We start from the raw sequence: 11,275 nt of genomic DNA, 5'->3' as shown, positions 1-11,275 counted from the left end.
TTCCACGCGGGAACAGATCCTGAAATGTTATCCTTTTAAAAAGCAAAAAAAAATCACAAATGTGTTATGTAAAAGGATACAATAGTGGTTATTTTTAATAGATTTTTCCTGTGTATGTATTATTACGGTTGTATGAGTTTCTTGTTACAAGTTTATGGAATAAAGTGCCAAGTTATAAAACAGAACAAAGTTTGTGTCCGGAGACTTTATTACGCTTTAAGTATCTGCTGCTCTTAATTAAAGGGACCCTAACAATAAAATTACATTTAAGGCAAAAGCGTGTAAGTGCACTAATTGTGTATATTATAGTATATGAATATTATGAGACCCTCTTAAAAGGAGACCCTCGGCAGCTATTCAAGCTAATTCTCTTCCTGACATTCTACTCTTAATTGTGAAAGGTTAAATTAAGATGTGAATTTTAATATTTTTTTCTAGCATTACAGCAGTATGTTTATTAAAAACAGCGAGTTAGGTAAAAACCAAGTATTAACGTGCCAGCTGGGTGTTACGGAGACCCAGTACTACCGCGTTGGGCTGGCTAGATGGGCCGAATGGTTCTAGCTGCCGTCATGTTCTATGTTGTTGCCATAAGAAGGGGCGGTTTAGACAGAGATGTATCGGAATGTTGCATCTTAATGTTAAAGGGACCGTTTAAGGTTTCTTGACCCCCCCAGTACGATAATGCGTAATAAAGTACTGAGTAACCCTCTGAATACTCATAATATGCATTCTTACCTGACACAGCTGCCCTCCTTCTCCATGGTCCAGCATCCATTGTCACTGATTGGCTGCTTAAAATCAGTAGTGGGGGGGGGGGCACCTTACACATGTCTGGGGGTGTCAACAGTACCCCCTGCAGGTACCCAGAGCCTCTGCTGGACGAGTAGATGACCCGCAGGGAGATGTTCTCGGTCGTTTCGCTGGGGGTTCGGGGTAAAAGTACATGAAGGGATTCTGCAGACCCCCCCCACATTTACAAAATGAGTGACAACTTTTAAGGGGCCGTGCCGCTATTGTATGCATTTAAATGCCTCTGGTGGCTGAACCGTCCCTTTAAGTGAATAAACCCCAAGGAGTGCCTGAAAGTTTTGGCGTTTATTACATTAAGAAAAAAGCAAAAGTTTTTGGGGAAAAAACCATTTCTTGGGTAAATAACGAGTGATAAAAATACTTCTGATCAACTGTTTTACTTAAAGCGTGGCTTTTAAAATTACTGATTTTTAAGAAAGTTGCAAACAGCCAAAACTGTGCAATCGTCCCCCAAAAAAAGGTTGTGTTGCTCTTTGTGATATAAAACGCCGCCGATAAATTTATTGAAAAATAAATGTTTCAATAAATGTGCTTTATTATCATTCATTTTCTCTTACAAACACATTGCAGTCCGGCGGTGCCGTGCAGCGGCCGAGGCGGAAACAGAAGATGCCGGCGTAGCAGAAATACGGCGCGGCGTCCCCCGAGGGCCGGCTCCATTAGGGTGCAAAGGTAAGTTTATATGCAACGACTACTATGTAGGTAAAGTACTTTGCAGCAGCTGGGAGCCGGCAGACCTTACAAAAAAAAATTACTCAATATTAAGTGCAATTTTTGCCAGTACTTTAAAAAAAAAAAAAAAAAATTACCTTTTTCAAAGGCAAATCCAAGATGGCTGGAAGATCTGACGGCAGCGTCCGCATGCTTTGTAATTCGACGACGTGCTCGGTGACGGCTGAATACAGGTCAGCGGCAGCCGCTCGTAAAATTACATCATTTTATTGCTTAATATTCACACAAAAAAAATTCAGGCCAAGAATAGAACATTAACCCAAATATTATTTTCCAGGCTCGATCGAGCCGTAGAAAACGGCTACAAATCTTCGCGGGAACCTCTTTCTACGTAACGAAGCTGCCTGAGGGTTCGCCGTTGCGTGCGCGGCCCCAGCGCTCCGCGGGTCACCGTCCGTGGCTTGTAAGGAGGCGATTCACATTGTGCGTGTTCGGTCGGTGACCACAGGAAGGGCGATGGGAGGAAAGTCCGAACGGAGGCGGCTAAAATACTTTCTTCCTCTTAAAATACGTATCGCTGTAAGTATCCGCTGAGCCTTCGGGACTGGAGTACTGATCGGCGTACTCTGCGGTGCTGGCTTTGGAGGCGGGGCCTGTATATGCTCTCTTCTCATTGGTTGTTGTCTAAATACATAAAAATATTTGAGAAACTTGGAAATAGAGAGGAAGACGTTTAATGATTAATAGCCGCTCCTGTCCTAAAAGTGCAAATTTAAACTCATTTTGATGCCGGAAAGCCACACTGATAATGCATTACATCATTTGTCGGTGTCTGCTGCCTTTTAGGCTCATGCAGCAGATCGGCCCCATTCGGCCCCCGTCTAGTTGCCCGTTTCTCCGGCTGTAAAGACTCAAACCTTAATCAGTCGTTGGTCTCGTCTTAGATTCAGGAGCCGTATGTCTATCCTGCGCATGTTTAATACCCTCACTGTATTACCCTCTACCACTTCTGCTGGGAAGCTGTTCCACTTATCTACCACCCTCTCAGTAAAGACAGTGGTGAACGGCAATTACGTTGGCGTTAAAGTTCCCGAGACCCGAGTGGCTCTGCTTTTGATCACATGTACAGCTTACCTTAGCAATGGACTCTGCGCTTCCCGTCTGGTACGTTCCCTGGGCGCTGGCGTAGTATGTTGGGGGCGCTTGCACGTAGGCGCTGTAATCCCCAAACGCTGCGGTGGACGAGGGCTAGAAAAAGAGGACAAGTTACAGAGACATTCCGGATACAGGTAGAGGGGTTCCTATTAAAAAACGCGTCTATCGCAGCGCTTTATTAGCGCACGCTCTTTCTCGTATGAAATAGTACGTGCGAAAGGTAAGGAGCTCGATACTTTTCAATTCCATTGTTGTCAGGTTTAAAATTCCAATCATCCAATCAGAACTCCTGTAGTCCAGAGACATCAGAACTCAGTAAAAGGTTTTAAACTGAGATTTAGAACAATACAGGACCGTGTCTACAATAATTCAGATTGCTGGTTCTGCTTACGTGGCTTTCCTCGGTCGGAACAGCGGTCTGCGGGGTGGTATACGCAGCGTAAGGGCTGTACCACTGCTGAGCCTCCTGCAACACAACAAGTACTGGTTAGAACGAAGTCACCGGAGCCTCCGACTCTCTAGGTTTTCTGAAAGGGTGGTAGATAAGTGGAACAGTCTCCCAGCAGAAGTGGTAGAGGGTAATACAGCGAGGGTATTAAACATGCATGGGATAGACATACGGATCCTGAATCTAAGACGAGACCAACGACTGATTAAGGTTGGAGTCTTTACAGCAGGAGATTGTATCGGGTAGTAGAGTTATTTAGCGATAGGTAGGGGTTCTCTGATACCTGAGCGTAATCTCCGTACTGCTGGCCGTAGCTAAAGTAGTTTTCCAGCGCAGGCTGTCCGGTGGGTTCCTGAGAGCCGGATCCGTCCATCGCGTACTGAAGGGTCCTCGTACTCAAACCTTACAACACGGACATAGATCGCATTGGAAGGCGTGTCACATGTATGGATCAAACACAACCGAGCCATGGATTTATAACTAGAAAAACTAATAAAAGGGCCGACCGTCCCCCGGAATAAGAGCCGTCTCACCCGCCAGCGAGGATCCCGGCAGCACGCTCGCCAGATTCAGGTAGGGGTTGGTGCTCAGCCGGATCTCTCTCGGCGGCTCCCCCAGCAGAGACGTTTGGTTACTTGGTTTATTCTACAAAAGAAAAGCTGCTTTTTTTAAAAAAAAAAAAAATAAAAAAAAACACAATCCGGTGCCGTCCGTTTTATTTCGCTCCCCGCTGATCAGGCACGTGATCCGGAACGTGATCCGGCACCCGGCGGCGGGAATGTAACGCGCTGCACAAAAAATGCTCTCTCCTGTCAGAGAGGGGACTCACCGGAAGGGCCGACTCGGCGGAATTGGCCTGGCTTTGCCCCGTTACCATGGAAGCGGAATGCTGAAGGAGAGTCTGCGATGCCGATCCTTCCGGCTGCTTGTCCTGCGACATCCTGGCCAGATCCGGCCCCATGTGCTGGTAATACGGCATCATGTCTGAGCAAATGACGAAGGTAACAGTGTATCAAAAATCTAGGAGCCCCCTGCAGCCCCTCCACAAGCATATTACAAAACAACAAAATTTTCAACCTGTAAGGGGGGGGGGGCTAAATAACTTGCCTGAAGGTGTATATATATAATTTACACACTATATATATATATATATATATATATATATAATATATGTAAATACTACACACACACACACAACAAGGCTGGCAACCATTTCCTCTTCCCCCTTATACACCAGAGAATACGGTAAAACGTACTTTTCTGCGCCTCTCGTTGAGACGCGTCCCCCGCTCCCGGCTGCGCCGACCCCAACGCCGTCTGTAACATGGAGCCGGGAGCCTCGCCGAGGAGGCCGGGCTTCTAAAACGAAGAAAGCAGAGTCACGGCCGACGCGGAACGAGAGGGTCACGCGGGGTTAACGAGACGCGATGATGTCACACTTACGCTGTTATGGGACTGAGCGCTCTTCAGCTGCAGGAGCTGCTGCTGGGCCATCTGTAAGTGAGAATAATTCTGCAGCAGGACGCTGCCGGAGTTTCCCAAACCGTGTTTCTGCTGGAAAAAATAAACGCGCGTCAGCGAAACGCGCCGGCCGGGGACGCCGATATTACAGGAGCTCCCAACGCTCCCTCCCTGATAGAGAAGGGCAATCGCTGGACGGATTTACCCCACCTGGTGCAGTTTGTTGAGCTGGAGCAGAGCCTGGCTAACGGTCGGGTTGATGAAGTGCGGCCGCCCCGAAGATGCACCTTAAACACAGAAATACACAGAATTTACAAATGAATGGATAAAAACGTGTAATTCCATCACAACCGCGCGTCTCTCGTTACAAAAAGACTTTAAACGCAGAATTTAAAGAGCAGGTGGGGCTCCCTCCCGGGGGGGGGGGGGGGGACACGCAGGGTACGGGACACCTGCTTGGGGGTCTCCGGCACGTGCTTAAGAAGAACGGGGGGGGGGGGGGTGTCTGAACCGAGCGGCCCCAGCGGGGCCAATTAAACCAGCTCAGCGCCGCCTGCATGGGGCGGGAAACAGCAAGCCTGCCGGGGATTAGATGCGAGAGATCTCCGGGCGCAGCGGGGTTAATCACGATGTTTATGAATGGTTCCCACAGCAACATGGTTGTAGAAGCTGATGGAATGTAAGGAGGACTCTCGTGCCAAACGGTAATTCTTAACCCATCGCGCACGTTTATTCGGCCCGGCGTCTCACCGTGCTTCCCCGAGCGGCCGCGCTGCGGGGGCTGCAGCAGCATCTGTAACATGGCCGGGTTGTTGAGAGACTGCATGATCTGCGCAGGGTTCGGCTCGGGGAGTAATCCCTTCCGGTTATTCTGTAACTAAACATAGAGGAGGTCAGAGACATGAGCGGTGGAACGCGGGCGGGCGGCGCAGAAACGCATTAAGGGTTAAAGTCCACAGCGGCAAACATGAGCCGCAGGTTAAACCCCCCCAACCTTTCACAGCAGAGCCCCCGATATCCGTTATTTATCCAACCGACAGAACAGCGAAAAAAAAGGCTGCTTACCATCCCGTGAGCTGCAATCAGAGCCGCCAACGTACTCCTCCCCGGAGCCCCCGGCGCGCAGAACGACACCTGGATCTTACTGCCCATGATGAGCGTCTGATCCATCGCATCTCTCACCTCCTCCGCCTGCTCGGCCGACTCATACTCCACTACCGCAAACCCCGCCGAACAAGAACCATCGTCGTCTGCCAACTGAAACATTAAGGACAACAACACTGTAATGTAAGGAGGCTTAACTTTGGGTGGTAGGTGCTGTGAACAGCCTCCCAGCAGAGGTGGTAGAGGGTAATACAGTGAGGGGATTAAACATGCATGGGATAGACATACGGCTCCTGAATCTAAGACGAGACCAACGACTGATTAAGGTTTGAGTCTTTACAGCAGGAGAAACGGGGGACTAGACGGGGGCCGGATGGGGGCCGATCTGCCCTCGCTGTATCATCCTCTACCACCTCTGCTGGGAAGCTTTCACACCGTGTCTGCCCCGTATAAACGTTCCTGATAACCCACCTGGCAGAAGACAGGCGCGTGCGGGGAGGAGAAGAGCCGCGTCAGCTCCTCGGGGTCTCGGAGGTCTTTGGGGAGTTTGTCGACGCAGAGGCACTTGGAGTGAATGACGTCGGCCGTCAGCTGGTTGACGTCCATCCACTGGGCCAGCAGCGTCCGCTCCTCCAGCGGCTTCCCGAGCAGCTCCAGCCGAGCCTTGGACGCCGAGTCCTTCTTCATGTACTCGACGAAGCCGTAACCCTTGGAGCGGCCGCTCAGCTCGCTGTACACCAGCAGGCAGCGCTCGGTGCTCCCGTGCGCCCGCACCATCTCCTCGAAGCCCTGCAGGGTGAGCGTCGGCGGCAGGTTGGTGACGCAGAGCAGCGCGTCCGTCGGCTGGAGCTGCACCGACAGCTCCTTGTCCCGCAGGGGCCGCTGGTGGAAGCGACGGATGGCGTCTTGTGCTTGTTCTCCGTTTAACAAAGTGATGAAGGCTGGAAGCAGAGACAACGGTTATCAGAATGTATTCCGTGTATGTCGCCACCATATGCCACAGCGCAGTACAACGAGGACACAAGAATCACATAACTTGGATTTAGGAGGGTGCTGCTCAAAGAGCTTACAATCTAGAGGTGCTTCCGCACCTCACATTCTCCACTGTGCTTACGCAAAAAAGGCGGAGTCCCGGCACACAGCGTGGGAACAGCCTCCCCCTGTTCCTCCAATCAGGGGAGAGGGTGTGCGCAGAGGCTCCGCCCTTCCTAGAAATGGGGGGATTTAAACAGGGCATACGACCGATTAAGGTTCGGGACTTGATGGGCCGACAGATTCTGGGTTTTTCTGACCCGGGAGATAAATGTTAATATTTTTTTTTTCTCTTTTGTGAATTTATTGAATTTTTCTTCTGTTAAAGTTGCAGTTTTTTTTTCCGGTATAAAATGCGCTCTCACCCGTTTTCTTGTTTTTATCCACGTAGCAGTATTTCACCTCGTAGTCTTTTAACAGATCGTGGATGTCCTAAAAACAAACAAAAAAACAGAATAAACATTTTTTTCAGTGAAATCTCCCCAAACGCAGCGTACGGAGAGGAAATGCGTTTACGGCTCCGCGGGGGCGTGAATCTAGGAGATCGCGAGTACCGCCCACAATCATTTAACCCCACGAGGGAACGGGCTCTGCGTGTCAGCCAAGCACTGATGCCAGGAGGCAGCAGCCAGCACTGCCATGAGCGGGGGATGGGGCGTAGGGTTGCTCAGGTTCCCACTGTATAAAGGCCCAGAGTCCGGGAAACACGAGACAGTCGGCATATGGGAGCCCCGCTGCCACCCGGCGACGGATTCCTGTAATGACCGACGTTCTCTTATTTCTGAAGCTCGAGCCGGCACTTTTTATAAATAAAATACGACGCGGAACAGAAATCCGGCTGAATGAAGAAACGGATCGGATTTCAGATTATTTCCCGCAGCAGATGGTCCCAAAAGGCATCTGTCACCCGGCAGAGGCGTGATCCGCGCAGGGCGCAGCCAATCAGCCGGCGAGAGAACAAAACCAAATTTACCTGGCTGGAGGATCATTTATTCCATTGAAGGAGAAATGTTGGAAGAAGAGGCCAGAATCCAACACAAGAGGGTCAGAGATGGAATGAAAGGGAGTTTTACTTTACTGAGAGGGTGGTAGATAAATGGAACAGACTCCCAGCAGACGTGGTAGAGGGTAATACAGCGAGGGAGCAATCGCCATGGAAACAAGTGGAAAGTTCCTACTTGCCTTTCCAATAGCGGCAAATCCCACAGGATTTAACGGGACCGGCGGGCCTCACGGGCATGTCTGTGCGGATGACGGCAGGTTAACGGCAGCTACTTTTACACGAGTCGGGGTAAAAACTCTGCCCCGGGGCATCTATAAAACCCAAAATGCTCAAATGTATATCAGATCGTGTCCCCTAGGTGTACAGGGGGGGGGGGGGGGGGGGGGGGGTCCTGTCCCAGGGTCACAGCAAAAAAAATCCTATCCCCGTTCTCAGCGGCTGCACTGAAAGCATAAGTCGGCGTCTGGTTAGCAGATGCGAGACACCATTTCCTGCTGGCGGGATTTATGTTTATATTCATCTTTGATTACCGTATGCAGAGCACAACTGCCAGCACCTTCAGCCAGCCTCTGTGCGGGAGCCGTCGTTCATACTTTACTGAGAGGGTGATAGATAAGTGGAACAGCCTCCCAGCAGACACAGTGGACGGCAGTCACAGAACTCCCCGGCAAGTTACCCCCCGTGGCGGGGCCCTGCAGTCACTTGCTGTCAGACTTTCATACCGAGCGCCGCTGACTGCCGGCCGCTGCCACTCATAGGGGCGCCGAGTGCCCGGTAGATACCCACAGAATTACCCAGGGGGCTGCTGCTCCGGAGATTTGGCCAGTTAGAGACCCTCAACTATTTAACAAACTCCCTGGGGTTCTCTCAATGGTTTGTCCCATTTCCGGGGGGCTTCACTTATTTGCTCCTCTAGTCTACCCACCTTCCTAGGGCCCCTCGGATATTTGCCCCCCCTGTCCTACATGAGTCTCATGCGCCGGGGCCCCTGAGTTACGTATCGCCTACGCATGGGGCCCCTCACCTACGTCCCATCCCCCTGGGGGCCCTCACCTGGCTGCTGCAGTCTCCCGGAAGGTTCCTGATGAGGATCTTCCTGCGGTTCTCCAGCTGGCTCCGTGTGGCCTGTAGCCGCTGCTTCACCTCTTCGGGACTCAGGCTGAGCGGTGGCCCCTGAGGGGTCTCTGCCCCGGGGGGTGGGGTGTCGGACCCCGGCGGGGCGCTGAGGGCCGTTTCGGGCTGCACGGCCGCCATCTTGCTGCGGATGCCTCGGGGTATGAGGGGGAGGGTCCGCAGGTGGAACCCCACCCACAGGGTGGCACAACAGTGGCTAACCGCCTGTGCGAGGGAGGTGTTTCTGTTACCCCGCCCACATTTAGGCGGGTACCGGATTTCCCCGCCCCTATACTATGTGCTTGCTCTAGTCCCTGACTATCCTGTCAGAACGCGATCTGCGTGACTGACACCGCCCCCAAGAGGAGGGCGGAGCAGATCCTGTAACCCTTTCAGTGCCAGCACGAGAGTGGCTGCTTTACATCGCCATAATGTTCCAAGAGGCAGCGAAACAGTTAAACAGTGCGCCGTATCTCCGCCCCTCGGGCCTGTCTGAGCCCCCAAACGATCTCACATACCTGCCAAGTCTCCCTATTTAGTTTGGCCTCCCCTCTTTGAGCCCCAAACCCTGATGCCCCTCTTTCCACCCCCTCCGCCCCGTTTTCTTCCCCTTTCTTTCCTATAGTGGAGCTGTCAGGGGCATTAAAGTGCCGCTTAAGGGAGGTGTGTGTGGGGGGGTGCTTGAATTGTTACTGGAAGTGAAAAGGTTAAAATAAAACTACACAATTATTACAGGAATGTAACAGATTTTTATAAAGTGAGAGGAACCTTTAACTGCCGGATAATATCACAAATAATAAAAGCAGCAAATATTATTTAAATGTATTTTAAAAAAAACTCATACTAACAACAACCGATGTGTCCGTGTGACGACTTCACCAGAAATTATAAATAATAATCATTATAATAAATAATCTTCATAATAATAAATAATCATAATAATTCAATAATTGGAGAGAATTAGTAAGGGGTCTGAATGCTTTCGCAAGGAACTGTATATATATATATATTTCTGTATGTACGTGTATGTATGTATGTATATGACCCAAGGATATTGCAGAGGTACCCAAGGACTGGCTCAGTAAGTCATGGGACAGTTTGCAGGAATGGCCTGTTTTACGGCTGCAGGCGGTTTGTTCTCAGGATACATTCTGTTCCGGGACGTATTTTTCCACGTCTGGCGGGCGAGTAAATATTAGCCGAGCTGTGTGATCAGTAATCGCGTCGGCCGAGCGCCGTCCGGGTGATCAAAGGATCCTTTCACCAACAGTCCCAGCTGCCCTCCCCCGCACGCCATGTCCCGCACATGCCCTCCCCCGCGCGCCACGGCCAGTGCATGCCCTCCCCCGCGCGCCACGGCCAGCGCATGCCCTCCCCCGCGCGCCACGTCCAGCGCATGCCCTCCCCCGCGCGCCACGGCCAGCGCATGTCCTTCCCCGCGTGCCACGTCCAGCGCACGCCCTGCAGTCCCATCGGGGGTTCCGTCCGGGATCTTTCCCTTGTAATCCTTTACAACCTCCGCCGTTTCCCGGGTTTCTCCGAATCAGCGCCCCCCCCCCCCCTAATTCCCTGATTTGATATTTTTGGAAACTTTTCATCTTAGGCCAGGTTTGCCCCGTTAAAGCGATGCGCCGGCCGCAGTGCGCACGTTAATGCATATAAAGCCGTGCCGTCCTCGGAACAGCGGGTTAAAATATTTTTGGATAATTTTTTATTTTTTTTTGGCGTTGAATCCTCGGACCCTTTCAGACATTTTTGTTATTATTTTCCTGCAATAAATCACAATTATTATTATCTCCGGAATTATCATTCTTTGTTTTACTTTTATAAAAAATCTGAAATCGTGAAATCTTTCATCATTAATGTCATTCATTTTTTTTTTTTTTTAATTATGTATCACCGGGAATCGCCCGTTAAGCCCGAGGAAAATCGTCACGTGTGGCTGGTGAAATATAGAAATATCCCCAATGTTAACAATGTTACTATTTTTATTTAAACATCTTAACTGCAAAAAAACCAAATTCAGACATTTTTATACATATTATCGAGCATATAGTTCAATAAAAAGACCCATCCGGCCCCCGTCTAGTCGCCCGTTTCTCCTGCTGTAAAGAGTCAAACCTTAATCAGTCGTTGGTCTCGTCTTAGATTCAGGAGCTGTATGTCTATCCCATGCATGTATAATACCCTCACTGTATTACCCTCTACCACCTCTGCTGGGAGGCTGTTCCACTTATCTACTACCATCTCAGTAAAGTAAAACTTCCTTCCATCTCAGCCTCTGACCCTCTAGTTTTAGATTATGACCATGTACAGACCCCCGAAATATATATATATATTAAAGCAAAATGCAAAAGAAAAATTGGAGAAAAAAACAGCCATTTTATTTTTTGTTGTAGAAATACTATGGATCTTATTTATGTAAAAAAACAAAAACCAATTGTAACAATAAACATTGTTTAAACCAGCGAATG

General features: G+C 50.0%; 1 protein-coding gene across 1 annotated transcript; it reads right to left on the bottom strand.

Annotated features, from left to right (window-relative positions):
• Positions 1-2,028: 2,028 nt before the first annotated feature.
• On the bottom strand, positions 2,029-8,942 carry LOC149276040 (ribonucleoprotein PTB-binding 2-like). Its single transcript, XM_089503971.1, has 14 exons — positions 8,742-8,942; positions 7,051-7,117; positions 6,125-6,594; positions 5,615-5,806; positions 5,300-5,426; positions 4,760-4,836; positions 4,532-4,639; positions 4,345-4,447; positions 3,918-4,072; positions 3,622-3,733; positions 3,372-3,490; positions 3,032-3,106; positions 2,620-2,733; positions 2,029-2,169 (listed from the first exon to the last, which is right to left on the bottom strand). Exons 1-14 carry the CDS (start codon positions 8,940-8,942, stop codon positions 2,029-2,031), a joined length of 2,061 nt encoding a protein of 686 aa, XP_089360097.1.
• Between the last annotated feature and the right edge of the window lie 2,333 nt (positions 8,943-11,275).

The sequence above is a fragment of the Sceloporus occidentalis genome, unplaced genomic scaffold (assembly GCF_023333645.1).
Source record: "Sceloporus occidentalis isolate IW3139 unplaced genomic scaffold, rSceOcc1.0.p SCAF_249, whole genome shotgun sequence".
NCBI lineage: Eukaryota > Metazoa > Chordata > Lepidosauria > Squamata > Phrynosomatidae > Sceloporus > Sceloporus occidentalis.
This window is presented reverse-complemented; position numbering and strand designations above follow the sequence as displayed.